A 22104-nucleotide genomic window follows, 5' to 3' on the forward strand; every position below is an offset into this window, starting at 1 on the left:
GTGAAGTAAATAAGGCTGCTTTCTCAGCTTCCTGTCGTAGATTTCCAGTGTTTGTGGTCCTTTATTCTAAAAATTTTCAGTAAGAGGATGACAAAAACACTGTCAACACTGTGAATTATGAGTGTCTGTCTGCAGGACTGTTGTCCACATGTAAATGTGGACAACAGTCAGAGGAATGTACAAAGTTTGAATGTGGTGTTAGACATTTAATGTAATTGGACATTGTTTCCTATTCTTCTTTTCAGACATTTTAACTTGCGGATGAAGAGGGATTCAAAGCTGTTTTCTCCAGATCTTGTCATTGAGGTGTCAGGGGAGGAGAACCCGATTGATACATCACATATTTATAGTGGAGAACTGTATGGTAAGTCTTGAGTTGCGCGTGTGTGTGTGTGTCTTTTAAAGGTAGTGTATCTGATTTGTAGCATTGTTATTTTTCAATTCAAAGCCTATTTGTATTACCTTTTGGGTGACTTCTCAATTGATGAAACGTTGTTAAATGTGCAGAGTAAACAACAAATCACAAGCCAAATCTCACAAGACTTATTTTTAGCTTCTTTTTTTTTCCAGTTCTTCCTGCTGCTCTTATTTCCCTCCCTTCCTGGACATCTTCCTGCTGCCTGTTTCCAGTAGAGTTCAAATGAACAGGAGGAAAAACAAGGGTGTTTGTTTTTTAGTGATTGGTCTGCATCAAACAAACAGATGGGGAGGAGAGGTGTATACTCCTTGAATATTTTCTGAGCTGATAAGAAGTCAGCTTCTTTAAACCACTGAGTAACATTTTAAAGTTATTCATGATGCATAACTAATCCACACATGTAACAAAGCAGGAAAAGCACAGCGTGAATAAAGTTGTTTTCACACCGGTGCTCTGTAGTTACCTTAAATCAAACCTTTTTTTTTTTTTTTTTTTTTTTGGCACTGTTGTGCAGTTCGTTTGTGCATGGCAGCTGCACTGGGGAGCAGTCCAAAGCTCACTGTAGCCAGATCCTTTGGAGGAGGTGATCTTGATCTGAACAGAAGTAGAAATAAAGGAATAAGATGCAAAATCCTCATTTCAAAGCAAAACAGGAAATGACTAAATGAGAAAATATTGATGTGAACTGTGACGCTTAAGAAGACGTCAGACTAGGGAACAGTGGAACTAATAAACTAATACAGAAATGAGTCAGAGGGAGGAACAGGCAGTGAAGTAAAACTAACATTCATAAAAATCAAAACTTTAATCAAACGGATCACAAAACTGAAATTCATAACATGAAAAACCCATAAAACAAAAACGGCGATCAAAGACTTAAAGTCGGAATCCAAAAGTGAAAAAAAAAAACAAGCAAAGAAAAAATCCCTGACAAAAAAGCAAACCTCATACTCTAGAAGCAGTACAACAGACAAAACCGTAAAACAGAAACCTATATAAGCCAAGCCTTCTTCATCTATCATCATCATCATTTTTATTCCTCATATTGATCGCCATCTCTCTCTCTCCTCTTCTCGCTTGTGTTTTCAGGTTTTCATGTGTTTTTTGTTTGTTTGTTTGTTTGTTTTTAACAGTTTTGGTTCGAGTGCTTGTTTGTTTGTCCACTTTGGCATGTTAGTCTTTTTTTCAATTTACTTGCGACTTTAGGCTACACAAAAAAATGACGTGTCTTCATCTGCTGACCCTCCTCCTCTTATGTTTCAGGAGAAAAGGGCACACTGACACATGGCTCTTTGGTTGATGGGCGATTTGAGGGCTTCATTAAAACCCAACAAGGAACATACTATGTTGAACCTTCAGAAAGATACCTACAGGACAGGAGTGTGCCCTTCCACTCTGTCATTTATCACGAAGATGACATCAGTAAGTAGGCACTATATTTACATTTGTGTTCTGATGTTTAGTATAGTGACCAATACATGAAGCTTGTTGGACAAGTGGTATTTTTTTACAAAGTCTGAAACATTTCTTTATAGAAAAGCTTTCTTTTTATACCCCTGGCAAATGTCATTAACTTGGTGAAGAATTGTTAAATACACAAAGGAAAATTCTGTTATATTTTTTAAATAACAAAGTGAAATTTGAATTTTTTTTATTTTATTTTTTATTCAGTTGCAACAGAAGTTGTTGAATCAGCGTGCCAGACAAACGCTTGGGGCCTAGACCATTGGGGGCTCTCTAAAGAGTAACAAGCTTATCTTCCTCCTCCATAATCTTAACTGGGAAATTGCATAAATGAGCCCATTTTTGTAGCACACCAGCTGTTTTGAAATGTGAGACTGTCTTGCCTGCTGATAATACATTTAAATAATTGACATTTGATCAGAATATGTACAGCTGTGATTGATATCTATGCTGTCCAAATAACATTGTTATTATACATTGAGACTAAATTGGTACTTGAACGTCATATTTAATAGTTTAGTTTATGATCTTAAAACTGAGTGAAGGACAGAGTAGTAGTGGTAGTAATAGGATATTGTTCAGCATCCTGAGTCATGGACAGGGTGTTCGGTATCTATTGAAAACTGGATCGGAGAATGTAAATGGCTTACATTCACTGCTTTTGTCAGGCTACAGAGCTATAGAACCAGGACACTGCAAGTTTCTCAGTGTTTTCAATGAAGATGAGCAAATCTGAAATTATTTAGAGGTTGACTTCAACCAAGCTGAAAAAACATGTGCACAGTGCGTGAGTCAAAATGCAATTCAGTAACTTGAGACTTACAAATTTAGTATGAAGGCTCTTTCATATGGGAACAGGCATGCAGTGCGCTAACTGTAAGGTTAAGTTCCGGTCCAAAAGCTCTGTGTTGAGTTGGCTGCTACACTCACGGTCTTCGTGTGTACTAAATGACATTCTGCATTTCTACTGGTCGCACAAATGTATGCAAGTGCTCTCTGACCGGGGGTGCATTTAGCAGCATGGCAGGGAATCTGATATGAACCCTGTGGTGGCTTTAGACTAGCACACAAACACACGTCTAAACACATACACTGGTATATAATCTGAATCTGCTGAAGGAAATTTAGGAAATATGGATTTAGAGTCTCAGACTGTGCCTAATGATTTGTTGAATTCATGTTCTAACAGCAGGAGCATGAAATTCTGTCACTAATGAGATAGAAGATGCATATTGGAAAAATTAAACCAACAAATGGTACAATATAAAAGTTCAGCAAGTGCACTTATTTAAAAAACAAAAAAATAATAGCTGTTATCCCCGTCAGGGCCGTCTCCTTAGCGAGAAACCACTCAAAACATTGCAAGAGCCTTCCCTGGAAATCTCTGACCGCCTCAGGTTTGCATTTGAGACATGTGATACATCTCTGCCATTTTTAGCACAGCAAAGGTAGATAAGCAGGCAGACAATAGCATGTACCAAAGGTTAGGTTTACAGTCAGTTTCCCAGGGCATTACAGTAGAGCTCAGTATTTATCGTGTGACCCTGGGGCTCTAATTCAAAGCTCACAGCTTCTGTGAATGTCATAGTAAGAGAGGAAGTTGCTCCTTGTTGCACTTCTCCCCTGATGTGCCACTTTTCTCCCGCTGAAAACTGTTTGTGGTCTTTGGACCAAAGCTGGAGACCTAGCTTTCCTCATTGTTCATCCTGAACATGAAGTTTAGGTCAGTTTGACAAAGAAGTTGATGTTTGCTTTCAGCACGAGTTTGTGGTCAATGGTGAAATTCAGTGGTAAGAGAAGTGCTGGGAACTATGTAAGAAAACTACCCTCGGTGGGATAACTGCCACACTTTAATGAAGTGCTAACTTTACTCTTTATGAGGGTAATCAAAGAAAAGGTTTTGTCACAGTTTCCACAGTGGAGTTTATGACTTCTTAAATTTCCTAAGAAACATCAAGTGGAACTGAAATTGTTTATGTAGTGCTTTCATTAATTCATCCTTCTTCCCTTAGTGTTGCAACTATAATCAACTCTTATTTGCCCTTTTAAAATTTCTACTTCCCTACTCATCATTGTTAATCAAGACTGAAGTAGCACATCAACTTGTGTGGAAGTGTGTTTTTCATTAAAACACTTCTGCTGCATGTAGTCTCTGCTAACATCTGCACTGGGTTGTAAAGATAAAACAAGATGTTGTTTCTGGCTGTGTACCGTGATTTTTAAAACTCAAATATGTATTTATCAGACATATTTTTAAAACTTCTCTGAACAATTTTTAGGTAGTCGGAATGTATCCCCCTTGTTTTGAGATAATTAGGTGACATTTTTACGAACCTTGAAGGTCTAATGTCACGAGGAGGCATCTGTCTGCCCAGTTGCCCTTGTCTGTCTGCCCACAATTCATAGGAATTGCTGCTCTTCCTATAGATTTGTACAGAATTTAAGCAAACTTATAAACAGTGATCAGCTAATCGATCTTCACCAAGGCTTTGCTTTAGATGAGGGTCATATTTGTCACCTTACAAGGAATTTTTCATTTTCCCAAGAATTCCTGCTGCTTGCACAGTGTCAGTCATGTTTTAGTGAAAGCTGCACACAGTGATCACCCAGTGAGACTTTATCAGGACTGTGCTCAAGCTCAAGGTCACACATGTTGTTTTATGGGCAATAACCTGTGAATTGTGATGGCTCTTGTGCTGTCTCATTGATGTTGTGGTTTTCAGAGGACTGTGAACCGTACGTGGATAGTACCCAGCAGTAAAACTGCTCACAACTAACTGGGGGATTTTTTGTGTGAAGTTTCTGTACAGTTTTTTATTCAGGTATCAGTGAAATGGGTGGAGAAGGCTGATTCTTTTTATTTATTTATTTTTTTAAGACTCAGAGGAGCCTTTGCTTCTGATTTGGCCTTTCTCTTAAGCTTTTTACTTCTGTCCAAACTGCAAAAGCCTTTTGATTAGCAGTTGAATGAGACACCATTCACTGTGAGGACAAAGACGACTTTCTTTGAAAAAAATTCAAAAGCACATTGCACACAGTGTATTTGGTCGTTTCAGTGAGTTAAAAGAGGAGACGACGGACCTGTTTTCATTTAGGAAACATGTTTCTGAAGTCAGTGTTATTGTTTATGACACCATTATCTGTTATGGTGTCAATAGTAATATGCAGAAACATTGAAATCCAACATTCACAAGGCTTCACTCAGTGTTGAACTCTGGATCTGCTTGTAGTCTTAGCGAAGCGTAGTGTATTTTGTTCATATGAAAACAGAGACTTTCAATTTTTAGATATGATCAGTGGAGCCCGTGATTGTAAATATGCAAGAATTTCTTTTCCATTGCTGTAACATGATTAGTTTGTTTGAATTTTGTATTGAACTTGAGCAGGCCCTAATTTCCTTACAGTGGTGGTCTATTGGTTTTGCTTAACACCTGGGCAGTACGTGGAACAGTGGTCAGGCCTGTTGCCTCACAGCAAGACAATCCTGGGTTTGCTTCCCACTTGGCCTTTCTCTGTGAAGTTTGCATGTTCTCCCCGTGTTTGGGTGGCTTGTAGTGACACAAATTGGTTCTCTTCAAGTTTTCTCCATGTGAAAACAAACCAAACCAGGGGGAAAGGCGGCAAGTTTACAAACTCATCAACTGATTCAAAACAGAGTAAACAAACTATTGGTGTGAAAGAGCCCACAGATTACAAAGCAATTTAAAATGAAACCAAATGTTCCTGCAAACTCTGTCAGTCTCTGCTTTATTTTGTGGCTTTTGAGCCAGGTCATAACAATTTTTTTTTGCCTTGATTTTGTTAATAAATGAGAAAAGAGGCCTAGTTGCACAGATTTTTAACTAGTGGAGTCAGGGCCTTTCTCTTCTTGTACTGAATGTTAAAATAAAGATATAAATGACTGATGAAGATAACTGAATGGATATGGTGAAAGGCACTCAAGAAAATGTTTCTCTCCTTCTGTCTGACAGATTACCCTCATAAGTATGGTTCAGAGGGTGGCTGCGCAGACCACTCTGTGTTTGAGAGGATGAAGAAGTACCAGGCATCAGCAGAAGAGCCAGCCAGAGTAAGTGTTATTAAGAACAAGAGAACAAGAACAGATAAACACAGGCAGACAAGACTCGTGATATTACATGAGCTTATTTCCACCTTACCTTACACTGTTAGTGTTTGACCTTACTTAAAATGGCAATATAAACTTTTTAGCCCAGGGAAATTTTTAGGGGATAAAAATGTTGGATTGTTTTCAAAACCGGAAATGTGCTTATTTCCCCAAACGCCATTGAACTATGCTATCGATAACAAGCATAACGTAACGTTTTCTGTCCAGGATGTGACACGAATGTTGGAAGATGAGGAATCTAAAGATACTCCTGTCATTTTGAGAAAGAAGAGGGCGACGGGTAAAGAAAAAAACACTTGTCAGCTCTACATCCAGACTGACCATTTCTTCTTCAAACGCTACGGCTCAAAAGAGGCTGTCCTTGCTCAGGTATGAGGAAATGCAGTATGTGAAATCTTTGTTTTCTTTTCTTTCTTTTTTTATTTGAAAAAGCCTGTTTTGCTTATTTGCTGATTAGCATTAGCTCACACCCCTTCCCTTGTTTTAGCTGCTGCCTCCCAGTGACTTCATGCTGGATTACCAAATCAAAACATTTCTGTGGAGTCGGATTTTTGGGCTAACTTGCTGCTGCTACATCCTGACATCAGATTTTAATTTCCTAATTCGTAACTTATACTTTTAATAAGTTTAGCTGGACAGAAGTTCGTAAGGCAAGGCAAGGCAAATTTATTTGTATAGCACAATTCAACAACAAGGTGATTCAAAGTGCTTTACAGAGACATTAGAAACAAAAACAAATAAAAAGCATGATTTAAAATTGATTAAAACAAGCAAACAAACAAACTAACTAAACACACACATTTCACACCTGTTCGCGCGATCTGAACCCTTATCGTAAGGGGAGCTACCAGTCCTTCTGTGGACGAGCTACTTTCTATTTTAAATTCCCTGAATTTAAAATACTCTCTAGACCCAGTCTAGACCCAGCTGGGGAGCTACCCAGAGCTCTAAACCCACTTAACAAACAAACAAACAAAACAGTATATAAAATCAAAACAGATAAAATCAGAACAGTAGATAAAATCAGTAGTTAATGTAAGTTTTGAAATTTAAGCTTAACAAACAAACAAAACAGTATATAAAATCAAAACAGACAAAATCAGAAATAGATAAGATCAGTAGTTAGTGTAAGTTTTGAAATTTAAGCTTAAAAGTGTGGATTTGGTGCTTTATTCAAATGCAGCTGAGAATAGGTGAGTCTTCAACCTGGATTTAAATAAAGTGAGTGTTTCAGCTGATCTGAGGCTTTCTGGGAGTTTGTTCCAGATATGAGGAGCATAAAAGCTGAATGCAGCTTCTCCGTGTCTGGTTCTGACTCTGGGAACTGATAAAAGACCGGATCCAGATGACCTGAGGGATCTGGAAGGTTCATACTGGGTCAGGAGGTCACTGATGTATTTTGGTCCTAAACCATTCAGAGCTTTATAGACCAGCATCAGAACTTTAAAGTCTATGCTCTGACGGACAGGCAGCCAGTGTAAGGACCTCAGAGCTGGACTGATGTGGTCCACTTTTTTGGTCTTAGTGAGGACTCGAGCAGCAGAGTTCTGAATGAGCTGTAGTTGTCTGACTGATTTTTTTGGTAGACCTGTAAAGATGCTGTTACAGTAATCAAGCCTACTAAAGATGAATGCATGGACTAGTTTTTCCAGGTCCTGTTGAGACATCAGATCTTTTATCCTTGAAATATTCTTGAGGGTGATAGTAAGCTGACTTTGTTATTGTCTTAATGTGTTTTTCTAAGTTTAGGTCTGCATCCATCACTACACCCAAATTTCTCGCCTGGTTTGTGGTTTTTAGATGTATAGATTGAAGTTCTCTGGTGACCTGTAATCGTTTTTCTTTGGCGCCAAAGACTATTACTTCAGTTTTGTTTTTGTTTAGTTGGAGAAAATTGTGGCACAACCAGTCATTAATTTCCTCAATGCATTTACCAAGAGCCTGTACAGGGCCTCGGTCTCCTGGTGACATTGTGATATATATTTGTGTGTCATCTGCATAGCTGTGGTAGTTTATTTTGTTGTTCTTTATAATCTGTGCCAGTGGGAGCATGTAAATGTTAAACAGAGGGGGTCCCAAGATCGAACCTTGGGGAACTCCACATGTGATACTTGTCTGCTCAGATGTGAAGTTACCTATTGATACAAAGTATTTCCTGTTTTCTAAGTATGTTTTGAACCAGTTTAGTACAGTTCCTGAAAGACCTGCCCAGTTCTCCAGTCGTTTGAGTAATATGTTGTGGTCAACTGTATCAAATGCTGCACTGAGATCCAGTAAAACTAGGACTGACATTTTTCCACTGTCTGTGTTCAGACATATGTCATTAAAGACTTTGGTCAGAGCGGTTTCAGTGCTGTGGTTCTGTCTAAAACCTTACTGGAAGGCATCGTAGCAATTATTCTGTTTTAAGAAGTAATTGAGCTGTTGAGAAACTGCTTTTTCAATGATCTTACTTAAAAATGGAAGATTTGAGATCGGCCTGTAGTTTTTCATTTGTGTCTTGTCAAGATTGTCCTTTTTCAGTATAGGTTTGATTACAGCAGTTTTTAGTGGTTCTGGAAACACACCTGACATTAAGGAAAAGTTGACGATCTGTAACAGGTCTGACTCTAAAGTAGGGCTGGGTATCGTCACTGATTTCTAGAAGCGATTCAATTCCGATTCACAAGGTCCCGAATCGATTCGATCCACGATTCGATTTAATTCGATTCGATTCGATTTAAATCTGGGAAATTTTGACAGTCAGAAATATTATAATTCAAATCAGTACATTTACATATTTTTGTATCAATAAAAAGGAAGCTGACACACGCAAGACTTTATCAAAGGTGTGAGCATCACAGCAGATGCCTTTGTGTCAAAGTAGCTGAAGATAAAACACAGAAAAACATGAAGGTGATTTTCCTGGCCTGGGATTTTATAAAAATATTCTGCAGTACATCAAAAACGAAAGAAAACCATTAATCAACATATGAACATTACCTCTGAAGTTACAGCGGTTTTATTAGAGACACGGTTAAGCGTTTTGCATTTTGAATAATTTTAAAAAGTTTAAATTTGTTCAGTATTGAACAGCAGAAATGAGGTTTTCTTTTCGGAAGAATGTAAAAGGGAAAAAAACAGCGGCTGACAGCGCTGTAAACTACGGTAGACTTGTGCGTAACAAGCAAGCGAATAATGAAGAAAGCGAAACTGTTCTTGAAGTACAGAGAGAGAGAGAGAGAGGGGGAGAGAGAGAGAGAGAGAGAGAGCTGTGCATCGCGGTGGAAGCAAAACAGTAAAAGTCAGAGTGAATTCATGACGATTTTATGTGAATCGTTTGGATCTTCTTTTGCTGCTGGTTCGGTCAATATTGTTTGGAGAGAGATCAAACTAACAGCTTTAGAATCGGCGCAAAAAGGGCGTAAACACAAAGCGCGGACCCGCCGAAACATCAGGATCAGCGAGCTGTCGGCTTTCAGCCCCGACCGTGAGAAAGGCGACATCTAACTGATTCTGATCCGCGGGTCGCACCGTGTGTTTAAGTCTATGTGCAGAATCCGTGTACCTGCTCTCATTTACTGTCTTAACTGTTTGGTGGTTCTTGAAATTTTGTGAGATGTCACCAAAGATTCTGGCATTTCAAGCAAAATAAATTTATATTAAAAAAATCGATTCAGGATTTAAATGAATCGATTTTACGTTATCCAAGCCAGAATCGATTTTAATCGATGAATCGATTATAAAAACCCACCCCTACTCTAAAGTCTTTGAGACCTTTTTTTCGTAATCCTTAATCCATTCATTCTTAATGTTTTAGTTTTTTTCATAGCTGACCACAAAGTCAAACTTGGCATCTAACATTCATAGGCTGAAAACAAATGCCTACTTATGTGGTGTAGGCATTATTCTAGTAGCTGGGAATTTAGCCAGTAACCTGTAGCAGAGATGAGGAGCTGCAGAGATTTGGTAATCTTATTTTTATTTTTATTTTTTTAAATTTTAAACCTAATAATTCACTGCTTTTTTCATTGTTGTACCTGTGTTACTCCTAATCTAAAATCTTGCACTCCCTGCAGATCTCCAGCCACGTAAAGGCTATTGACACCATTTACCAGGGCACGGACTTCCAGGGCATACGTAACATCAGCTTCATGGTGAAAAGAGTCAGGGTGAGTTTCATCTTGACATTTAGGGTCTCAAACTTCAGGCCAGCCACCATTTATAGTCCTAAATTACATAAAGTGTTACATTATTATGTTTGTTTACCATTATTTAATATGCTAGAATTTTTCATCTATACCAGACCTCATTTATCATTATTAATAACAACTAAATCAACCTGCTGATATTAAAAGTGGAAGTAATCTGTCTACTTGCCCGGGATCATTCTAAACTAATCTGCTTCATTGGGGTAGTTTTGTTTTCCTACTTTTCCTTTTGATTGTTTAACTCTTTCTCACAGATCAATACCACAGTTGAAGAAAAGGACCCCAGCAATCCTTTTCGCTTTGCCAACATCGGAGTGGAGAAGTTTTTGGAGCTCAACTCTGAACAGAACCACGATCAGTACTGCCTGGCCTACGTCTTTACTGACAGGGACTTTGATGATGGCGTGCTTGGCTTGGCGTGGGTTGGGGCTCCCTCAGGTTGGTACCAGACACACACACCGAGCTCTGGTAGTGACTCCCTGCGTTGCTCAGAAGCATTTAAAGTGTTTGGGTGTTTTGTAACACACCTTCACATTACTTCTATAATCATATTTGCTATCAAGCCAGTTATCCATACTACACATTATAATTTTTTTTATTAGTCTGATCATTTTATTTTTTAAGATCACTTTGGTTCAAGAAACCAGATCTCAGTTTTAGTAGTTTGAATAGTGCTACCGCATCAGCCATAAAAAGGCTGACGGGGTATTGCTGTCACCCTGCTTGGCGGGCGGGCAACCAGGCGGGGAGACAAGGACACCCAAGTTTGTGAATGCGGTAACTTGAGAATGAAGAGATGTAGGAGTTTCAAACTGATACCATATGTGCATCGACTAAAAATCTTGGAAAAGTTATAATCTCACAGATTTCAGCTGTTAGGTCAGAGGTCAAGTTTTCAGAAAATTTTGTGAAATCAGGAATGAAGGGACATAGGATTTTGAAATTTATACTGTAGGTGCATCTGCTATGAGGCTGATAGGTACCACTGGACACTGCCAGTATTTCTTTTTTTCCTGTGGTGATCAGAGGACCCAGAGTTTGTTTATATTCTGGCAATGCTTTGAGACCACAAGAATCTGCACAGGTGGCCATTTGTATTAAGAAATATTCTAATTTCTTTATATTTATGTATGTGAGAAAAACTGTTGTCCTTGAAGTGCAAAGTATGCCAGCAGCCTCTCTTTCCTGTTGGATTTCATGCTGTGGTCTTCCCACAGATTGCTCATATAGACTGGCTTTTCCCTCACATTTGTAATTGATTGTTGTGTTTGGTGCTTCTTTCCTCTCCTTTTGAATTAGCTTGGATACCATTTCAACATGAAGTATACCGCTACAAACCCAGACGATCAATCCTGGCGTATTAGCAAAACTGTAAGCTGAAAGAATTGATTGAATAAAAGACATGGAGAATAGATTGGTTGCAGTGAGCTTTGTGGTGATTGATTGAACAAAGGAAGTCTAAAAAAGGCTTTCAGGCCCACTGGTGAAGCACAGCTAATGTGTGAGTTCATGTGACTAGTTGTGCAGGGTTTACACAATTGCACAGGTAAAGAGTGCGATGTGTAGTAAAATGTGCACTCAGTCTCATGGTCACTTTACACAGAATGGACACGTTATTGCTTGATGTGGTCTCATGTTTCTATGTAGCTGGAAGTGGTCTCCTAAACTCTGAATTTCTGGATATTGGGAATTGCAGCACGACTGGGAGAGTGCTTCTTGTTAAGCGTGATACCCAATATATCCAAAACCAATTTTTATTTTAGATAATTTAACAGACAAAGCAAAGAAACTTCAGGGGTTTAGATGTATTCAGGGTCTTAGACTTACAGACGATTCATCCTGTTTCAGATTATTGTTCTCCCCTTTTAAAACATTTAAAACAAGTTCCTTAATTTATTGGACAACCCTTATAAGACTTTATTGTTTATTGGTTAAACCGGTATACAAATAAAACCTTCTCCATCTGTTAATTACTGTAGTTTATGGTTCACTGATTTTCATGACTTCTTTTCGATTAACTGTGGAGCCAGTTACGCTTGCTGAAACTACCAGCATCTCCATGCCCTGCTACTGTGTGTCTGTATGTATGTGTGTATTTTGTTGTCCATATTGAACCAGAGGGGTGTACAATAGGGTTGCAAAGGGGCGTAAAATTTCCGGTAAATTTCCGAAAAGTTTCTGGTAAATTTCCATGGTAAGTTAAGCTTGGGAATTTTGGAAATATTCCATATTGGAAACTGTCCATGGAAATAATGGGAATTATGGAAATTAATGGGAATTTAGGAGAACTAACTGGGAATATATTATTTCCAAGCATAAATATAAACAGAAATCATAAGAAAACCTCCATGCAAAATGTTTTCAACAGATATTTCAACAGATTTATTTGTAAGTACAGTAGAATAGAACACGTATCAATAACTTGTTTCATGGATGAATAAAAACAGAAATGTTGAGTTCAATATTACCATCCCCTAACCCCGCTCATTCAAAAATGGCCCCTGTCCAAAAATCTCCGCAAAGTCCCATTCAAAAGGTTAAATGAAAAATGTCACTTATCCTCCAAAACGTCCCATTAAACATGCAAATCTTCCTTCAAGCAATCCTCTTTTCTCATTTTTGCTCAGTCAATAGACTCTTCCTGGACCTCATCATCATCCAACAACATGTCCACTTCCTCAGCATCCAACTCTGAGTCTTCCTCTTCAGTGTCACTTTCCAGCCTTGTTGAGGATGGCTCTGTGTCAGGCTCAAAGAGCCGTAGGTTTGCCCGAATGCCGACCAGCTTTTCCACTCTCACATTTGTGAGCCTGTTGCGAACCTTTGTGTGGGTGTTGCCAAACAGTGACCAGTTGCGCTCGGAGGCAGCTGATGATGGTGGGATTTGGAAGAGGATGGAGGCTACAGGTGCAAGGGCCTCAGATTCACATAGTCCCTTCCACCAGGTGGCTGCAGATATGTGCTGGCATGACTGCCATATTCCATCCCCTTTCCAAAGGCCTTGCTTTGTTCGATACTTTGCCAAACTGCCTAGAACTTTGCCTTTATCGAGACCCAGGTGGTCAGACATGGCTGTAATGACCGCATAGGCACCGTTGATCTCTTCCCCAGAAAGTATGCCCTTGTCATATTTGGGGTCCAGCATGTATGCTGCTGCATGCACTGGCTGCATGAAGCCAGTGCATGCTCCCTCCGCTGTTCCAATGACTTGACCACAGCCGTTTCCTCTGCTTTCAGTAGTAGGGAAGTGGGCAGAATTGTCTGGATTTCCTCTGAGTTCTGCAAAAAGGCACTGGACATCTGACAAGATGGCACCATCCCCCTCTATCTTCGCTATTGCTGCTGCAATAGGTTTGAGGATTTTCCGACTGCTAGATACTCATTCCCAGAACACATCATCCAAGATGACCTTCTTGATGTCACTGTCGATGCCTACAGACTGGGATATGGCCATCTCTTGCAGAGATTCCTTTCCCTCCAGACGGCTGTCAAACATGATAACAACACCACCCCATCGCGTTATGCTGGGAAGCTTCAGTGTAGTACTCTTGTTCTTTTCCTTTTGCTTTGACAGAAATGTAGCGGATGTTACTTGTTTGCCTTTAACATATTTCAGAACTTGCTTCGCTCTCTTATTCAGAGTGTCCATTGTTTTTAGTGCCATTATGTCTTTTAGGAGAAGATTTAGTGTATGGGCAGCACAGCCAATAGTAGTTATATGAGGGTAGGTCTCCTCCACATGTGCCCAGGCAACCTTCATGTTGGCTGCGTTGTCAGTGACCAGTGCAAAAACCTTATCTAGTCCAAGGTCATTGATGATCACTTTTAGCTCATCTGCAATGTATTGGCCTGTGTGTCCGTTTTCCTTTGTTTCTACACTCTTGTAGAACACAGGCTGAGGAGTGGTGATTATGTAGTTAATAATTCCTTGTCCCCTGATATTGGACCATCCATCAGAGATGACTGAAATACAGTCAGCTTGGTCAATGGTCTGTTTCACCTTTGCTTGAACTCGACTGAACTCTTCATCCAGTAGATGAGTAGACAATGCATGTCTGGTTGGGGGAATGTATGCTGGTTAGAGAACATTCAAAAATCTCTTCCAGTACACATTGGATGTCAGCATCAGGGGTGAGCCAGCTGCATAGACTGCACGAGCGAAACACTCATCTGTGTTTTTCTGGCTAGTGTCATCCATAAAATCAAAGAATCCTCCGATGCCAGAGGGACCAGGAGCTGATGAGTGGGTATCTGACTCTGATACAGCTGAAACAGATTCATTTTCCCCTTGAGTGGAACTCCTGGCATGTGTTGGGCCTTGAGGAATTTTTTTGCACTTTGCAATGTGCTGCTGCATTTTTGTGGCATTCTTCACATACGTCTTATCACAATACTTACACATATATACAGATTTCCCTTGTACATTAGCTGGTGTAAAATGTCTCCACACATCAGATAGCGCACATGGCATTTTTCTGTAAAATAAAACAAGAGCTTGTAAAAATGCTAATGCAATGCAAGAGATCGTAATAATACAATTGCAATATGATAATAAACAGATATAAATAGTAAGGCTAGCTAAACAACTGGAATGATCTTCAAAACAAAACAGCCAAATGAGGAAGCTAGCATCTTCTTTATGTTATACTAGCTATGGCTTATTTAGCATCTAACAGATGCTAGCATTTTATTTAGCATCTTATTAGATGCTAGCATTTTATTTAGCATCTTATCAGATGCTAGCATTTTATTTAGCATCTTATCAGATTGCTATCTACCAGATTAATACATTTTATGTGATATTCACAATTTAAACATTTAATGAATATATTTCCCCATAATATCATCAAAACTTACCTCACTTGTTAAGTCCACAGGCTCAAATGTGTGCCTTCAATACTCTTTGTCCTTCAGGCTCAAAAGTGTGGTCCATGTGTACATGTGATGGAGGCATGCACAGTGCCAGTAGGTGGTCTCAATAGCCATGCAGCAAGCTTGTGCTCTGTACATGTGATTAAGGAATGGCATGGATATTCAAGTGTATTTGAATTGCATTTGTTTGTTTTTGTCAATATTATGCTAAAATATACTTTGCTCAACTATATTTAAGTTCCCTAAGAAGAGCCATCCTTCAATTTTGAAAATTCCCAGTTTATTCCCATAAATTCCCGTTAATTCCCGTTTATTCCCATGGAAAATTTCCATCTTTGAAAATTCCGGGAATTTTGCAACCCTAGTGTACAATGGGTTAGTGAGCTAAAAGTAAGGTTTTGTCACCCGCACAGGTGGCTAAGTCACTGTTATGTGGTAACTGTTGCTGAACACACAACCTGCTTTTGAGCAGGTTAGATTCACTGTTTTAGTTGCCACGTTTTCACGTAATGTTTTATTTATAGCATTTTTTAACTCGTATTCTTTGCTGAGCGAATACCTTTCATATGTGCAAGCTGTCAAACCATACCAACATCAGGAATGAAGCCCAGATGTAAAGTAACAGCAGCACAGACTGTTGCATTCATGTGTGTATTCGGTTGGTGATGCAGAAAATATAAAAATGTTGTTTTTGCTTGATTCTAATCTGCTGCTAAGTCGCCTTTGACACTGCTGGAATTGCAGCTGCTAAAACACAGAACGCAAGAATGCCTGTTTAAAAGTAAAATAATTTTCACTTTGATCTGTGATTTCCACGTTTCCTTTATTAGGCTATGGGATAAAGAAATGTAATATTTAAATATATACACTTTAAAATTTCAGAGCTGTCACATTAAAAATAAACTGCAGCAGTGAGAGCGCATTTGGCTTTAAAATAATTAACTTAAAATGAAATGTTTATTTTATTGCTCTGTGGACTGAATTCCCAGTTTAATTATTTTCTGCAGCATTAATTTTGTGTCTTATTTACAACAGGATTGCATTTTAATGTTGTTTTCTATTCTCTTTACATATTTAGCAGTGTTTTATCATCATCATCATTAAAGTGTTTCTGACTGGAGTAGGCAGAACTCATATGGGTCATTTTGTACAGATTAAGAATTATGATGGGCTTCTAAACATGCTCAGAAGGCCTGGTTCAACAGAACGTTGATAACCACTGTTGAGATGCACATTATCTCCAACTGGACTTTTAGGTTTTGTCTAGCAAGCAAATTCAAACAAATCCTGGCTGTGTTTGACCTGTTAATGCATCGCACCCTTTGTTTTTACCGCAGGAAGCTCCGGGGGAATTTGTGAGAAGAACAGAAAATACTCAGATGGAAGGACAAAGTCTCTGAACACTGGTATCATCACAGTGCAGAACTATGGCTCACATGTCCCCCCCAAGGTGTCACACATCACCTTCGCTCATGAGGTCGGACACAACTTTGGCTCACCTGTAAGTACTATTATTTAAATCCCGGCCTTTGCCAGTAGCCTACTTTCTCTTGCCAAGCTGTATTTATTCTGTGGAACTTTCTCAGAGCTCTGCTGTTTCTCTTTTGCTTGCCTACTATTTCACAGCATGACTCTGGTAGCGTATGCACCCCTGGAGAGTCTAAGGAGCAAGGACAAAAGGAGAGAGGGAACTACATTATGTATGCCAGAGCCACATCAGGGGACAGGCTCAACAATAACAAGTTCTCAAGCTGCAGCATCGGGAATATAACCGCTGTTCTACAAAAGAAAAGAGATAGCTGTTTTGTTGGTAAATTCTCTTATGTGATCAAATAAATAAAAGGATTTTGTTATCTGTGTGTGAGTGAGAGAGAGAGAGAGAGAGAGATGCTCTTTCAGTCTGTTGTTTCTGTGTGTACAGAGTCTGGCCATCCTATCTGTGGTAATGGTCTGGTGGAAGAGGGAGAGCAGTGTGACTGTGGCTACCAAGACCAGTGTAAAGACAACTGTTGCTTTAGTGCAGATTCAGGGGATGGCGAAAAGTGCAAACTTAGACCCGGCAAAATCTGCAGGTAAGATTTTGTGATGGACTGTTGATTGTGGTATTAGTGAGCACAGAACACAGCTGTGAACAGGGCAGCATTTGTTTGACTTTTGGTTGCATGGTTTTCATTGTTTTTACGCAGTCCCAGCCAAGGCCCATGTTGCACAGGAGAATGTACTTTCAAGACCAATAATGAGGTGTGCAGACCAGATTCTGAGTGTGCCAATGAGGGCAGGTGTGGTGGAAATACTGCTCTATGTCCTGCCTCACAGCCAAAGGAGAATTTCACCTTTTGTCATAAAGATACACAAGTTTGCATCAATGGGGTATGCTCATATAATCGGCTTCGTGTCTTGTTTTCCCGCTTTGTGAGTTTGTATCATAAGTTAAAGTTTTTGTTTTTTGAAATAGGCCTGCACTGGTTCTGTCTGTGCAAAGCACAATCTGGAGGTATGTAGCTGTGCTAAGGAGGATGGCAAGGATGAGGCTACTGACCTGTGCCATGTGTGCTGCCAGGAGAAAAGTGAGTGTCTGATTGTTCACATGTCAAAATGTACACTAAGTATAGTCATTTAAAACTAGAATTATCTGACGTATAGCATAAGTGACTGTTGGTTTTAATGTTTGCTTTTAGTCATGAGAACATCTTTACGATTAAAACATTTTCTTGGTAATACAGATGTCACTTTCTTTCTTTCTACCCTCAGCGAATCCCAGCACCTGCAGCAGCACAGGGTCACAGAGATGGGCCCAGTATTTCAGTGGGAAAGTGGTGACGCTGCAGCCTGGCTCACCCTGCAATGACTTCAAGGGATACTGCGATGTGTTCAATAAGTGTCGCCTGGTGGATGCAGACGGGCCTCTTGCAAGGCTAAAGAAAGCCATCTTTAATCCTGATTTCTATAACAGTATTGCAGACTGGATAGTGGTGAGTGTCTCAGTGTGGGAGTGTATATAGTGACAAAGATTTGTCAACATGGTGACAAACACACATAGCTAATATTTTTAGTGATTCTTGTCTGTGCTTAAATATTTTTTATTACATTCTGTGTCATTCAGGCCTACTGGTGGGCAGTGCTGTTGATGGGTGTTGCTCTCATCATGCTAATGGTTGGCTTCATCAAGGTCTGCAGTGTCCACACACCCAGTAGCAACCCCAAGCTTCCTCCACGCAAGCATGTATCTGGTACGTATCTAAACCAGGGCTCTGCAAAAAAAGGAAACTGTGATGTAATCTGTGGCCTGTTGTGGGTTAAAGAAAAACTAATTTTGGAGTGAGGGAGAGAAGGGAAATTAGATATTAAAAAAGTTTGTTTACTTTCATTTTGGATATCAAACTCCATACTGTACTGGTTCTATTTGTAAGATTTAGTCAATTTCATCACATCAAGGATTCCAGCACATGTCCATGTTAATGAGCAGATGGGCCGTGACTTCTAGTTCATTCAAATCAGGGTTTTCTTTTCTTCTAACTTTAGCCTATTTGTGACAAATTAATCTTCGGACTTCTAAAATCTCAAGTATTTCCTTTTTTAAGAATCCCATTGCAAAGTACAGTTTAACTTGATTAGGTCATCCACCGCAGAGGTTTTTCCCTCTTGTTGTAAAACCTTATAGCATGAAAAAAATTTACGCTAGTTTCTTTTCTTTGTAAGGATTTCTCTTTATTCTCAGAGGATGTATATTTTTTTTCTCATACATTTTGTATTTTAACCATTTAATTTTTTATTTAATAATTTTAAACAAAAAGTATTTTTTTAAACAAAAAAATGTATATACATCATTGAGAAAAAAAAATGTTTTTTTCAATAATGCATATAATACATTTTGCAAGTATACTAACAGTTCATCTGTATGTAACTCAGTTTATATTTACATGTTTTAGTAGGCCATGGCCATGAATGTCATGGTAATTTGAGACTTTTAAGGAGTTTAGAAAAAATCCAAAATTGATTCAGTGTCTGTAGGATCAAAAATATACACCCTCCACAACATTTAATTAAATGTCCCTTAGTCAAACCAAACTTTGCCAAGACTGGTCACATATCCAGTCAGAATTATGCCAAAAGCATCGGGTTGAGGTGCAACTCGCTAAGGGATATTCCCATGTATGGATCCCTGTATGGATTAGAGAAAATCCCAAACAAATTTAAACTTTTGCATCTAATTCTTGTGTTTTAAATAATTAAAGATGTATGATGCACAGTTATTCCACCCTGGAAAATGAACAGTTCAGAGAAATCAAATCCCTAAATTACCAGGACTTTCATGTTCATGATATGTGTGTGTGTATGGGTATTAACATCTTTGTGGGGACCAATAATTGGAATTTACTATACTTGTGGGGACCGACAGCCCTTGTGGGGACCACCACAAGGCACGAAAGCATTTTTGAGACTCAAAATATGGTTTTAGAGTCAGGGTTACAATTGGGTTATGGTTAGGTTTAGGGTAAGGGTCAGGGTTAGGCATTCATTTTTGATGGTTAGGGTAAGTGGCTAGGGAAAGCATTATGTCAATGAGATGTCCCCCACAAGGATATAAATATGCACAAGTGTGTGTATGTATGTGTATAAACTTCCACAACTGTGGATTACTGAATGCATATTTAGGTTAAAGAGAAGAGATGGCTGAATAGCAAGGTGCTAAGAAATACTTTGTAGTCCAACATGATTACCTTATCATGTAATAGTCACTTCTACTGTGGGCATTTCTAACAATATAAATGGTAGTAGCATTAATTTGCAGCATTCACTGTATTTCTTTAAGTTAATTGAGATGTCCATTTCCTGTAGACACCCTGAATACTCTGAGACGGCGGCCCCCAGCATCACAGGGCCAGCGCCAAGCTCAGGGCCAGCGCCAAGCTCAGGGCCAGCGCCAGCAGCGTCAGCAGCGTCAACAAAGAGAGCAGTATCAAATGGGACTGTTGAGACAATGAGGCAAAAGTCCGCTTGTTGCCTTGGTTCTTCTTCGTGCCTACAATCGGAGCACCTTACTCCAAAGAGTTACCTTTACCACTTATTGCAGAATTCTGAGAACTTGCAACTGAAACATTTTTACTGGACAAAACCTGATGTATTTTTGGGTCTAACAAACTCACTCACCTCTGCTCTAAGAGCAAGACTAGCAGTGGTTCACTTAGCTTTTATAGGAAATACATTTTTCCAAGGATGAACGGGGGAGAAATTTACTGATCTCCGTTATTTAATCTTAATCTTGTTTCTTTTTTTTTCTTTTTTTTAAACCTTTGAATTTTTTTCTTTTTTGTGGAGGAGCGAAAAGCAAATTTATTAGTTTTTCACAAATTTCTGCTGCCAATCAAAAACAGATCTGAGACTTTGTGTTTGAAAAGAACCTGTTTTTCTTTTGCCAATGTGACTTTTTCCCCCCAATACATATAATATTTTTTTTGTAAGGCATACTTCTGTTCCTTCTGTGTGCAAATATATAAATGTTGAGGTCGTTTTGTCTTTTGTTTCACATGAATTTATTTTTCTTTGAATGGAGATCGTTCACTGTTTTAATTCATCTTCTCAGGATCAATAAAATGACAGAATACAAGTGTAAAGACGACTGCTTACAGATGTCTGGGTAGAGTCTCTTCTGGCTCAGGCCTACAGGTCACGTAAGCTGCCATCCAAGGCAGAGGACAGGACTGGAAGAATGTATATAAATGAGCTCGATAAGACCAGTCAGTCATCTGGTGGTCTGAATTTGTGTATTTGTAGTTGTGATATGGTTTGCAGATGTGTTTACAACAAAATACTTGAGGTGGAATTGAATGACGAGAAAATAGCTTTTGTTAAACTGATTGTATCACACTTGTATTCTGTAATAACTCTTTTTACCTAACTGGTTGCTTTGACTCTGAGCGGTGAAACAACCACTTTGTGCTACATTCAGAAAAGTGAAAGCTAAACCAGAATGCGTTAAACCAAACAATACAAGTGTACAGAACTGATTAGAGGAGAGAGAAGTCCTGGTTTGACTGTCGTGTCTTTTAACTCTTGTCATCTGTCCATCTTTTCACACATTAGCAGTTGTTAAAGACAAAGTAAAACCACTCAAATGCAGTCAGACCTTTATACCCAGATAAGGAACCTGTCCGGGTTTATATGTGGTTTGTTTTTTGTTTTTTCTTTGTTTTTTTGCTTTTAATGCTTTTTAATGCAGTTGAGATTGTTTCTATTGTGCATGGAGTTGGGAAGTCTAGCGATTCTAATTGTATTATTGCTTTGTTGCTGCTGTTAACAGATCTTTATCAGAGTGAACAATCACATCGCATCAGCCATCCACTACTGTTCTGTCCTTCTTTTTGCTACTGATTGGGGATTTTGTTAACCTTTGTTACTCCCTTTGGTTTTGTGTGATTACATTAAATATGTGCCTACTCGGAGCAGTGTGACTGAAGTTGATGTACAAGTGTCAGCAATCGTTACTGAAGACTGAAACGATGTCTGTGTGATGCAACTTAGAGCATAGCCTTGCCTGATTGTAGACACTTTATCAGCCAGCACGTGAAGAATCCAATTTTGCACACAGATAAAAACCTTTTTTGGCTTAACTTGAGCAGTATTCAGTAAGTGTAATTTTAGGTTCTCTTCAGATAAATAGATACAAATGCAGAACACACACAAACATGATTTGTAGACTACATAACATATGTTTAGTAGAATAAAAGAGATGCTCCCTCAAATGAGCTCTGTTGAGCGCAGCTGCAATTTAGCATTGTTTTATGTGCAAGGTGCCAGGATGTCTTACAGACCAGATTCTATGCAGAGCTTCACAGAGTTTTAACATTTGACCTTCTCAGTGAGAAATGCCTCCAGCGTGTCCTCCTGAGAGGGTACACGGAAAACCGTGTGCTGCAGCAAAGCTTGTGAACAGGCACAAATGCAATTCTTTTGCTCCCTTTTCTTATGTTCTTTGTCTTTGTGGTGCTACTAGTTATGCTTTTTGTTGGTTATGAGATTTTCTGTGGCTTTTT

The 22104-nt window shown here is 39.0% G+C and overlaps 1 protein-coding gene across 1 annotated transcript in view; it reads left to right on the forward strand.

Annotated features, from left to right (window-relative positions):
- Positions 1–21513, forward strand: part of adam10a (ADAM metallopeptidase domain 10a) — a 35333-nt gene extending 13820 nt beyond the window's left edge. Inside the window, exons 3-16 of the mRNA XM_026168891.2 lie at positions 246–364; positions 1682–1840; positions 5854–5951; positions 6216–6377; positions 10067–10159; positions 10453–10636; positions 16408–16571; positions 16697–16880; positions 16992–17142; positions 17257–17440; positions 17526–17637; positions 17822–18042; positions 18174–18300; positions 19910–21513. Of these exons, the coding sequence (XP_026024676.2) occupies positions 246–364; positions 1682–1840; positions 5854–5951; positions 6216–6377; positions 10067–10159; positions 10453–10636; positions 16408–16571; positions 16697–16880; positions 16992–17142; positions 17257–17440; positions 17526–17637; positions 17822–18042; positions 18174–18300; positions 19910–20055 (2104 nt within the window). The 3' untranslated portion in view covers positions 20056–21513. The remainder of the gene's footprint in view (positions 1–245; positions 365–1681; positions 1841–5853; positions 5952–6215; positions 6378–10066; positions 10160–10452; positions 10637–16407; positions 16572–16696; positions 16881–16991; positions 17143–17256; positions 17441–17525; positions 17638–17821; positions 18043–18173; positions 18301–19909) is intronic.
- Positions 21514–22104: the final 591 nt, after the last annotated feature.

Source organism: Astatotilapia calliptera, chromosome 1 (assembly GCF_964374335.1).
Source record: "Astatotilapia calliptera chromosome 1, fAstCal68.1, whole genome shotgun sequence".
In the NCBI taxonomy this organism is placed as follows: domain Eukaryota; kingdom Metazoa; phylum Chordata; class Actinopteri; order Cichliformes; family Cichlidae; genus Astatotilapia; species Astatotilapia calliptera.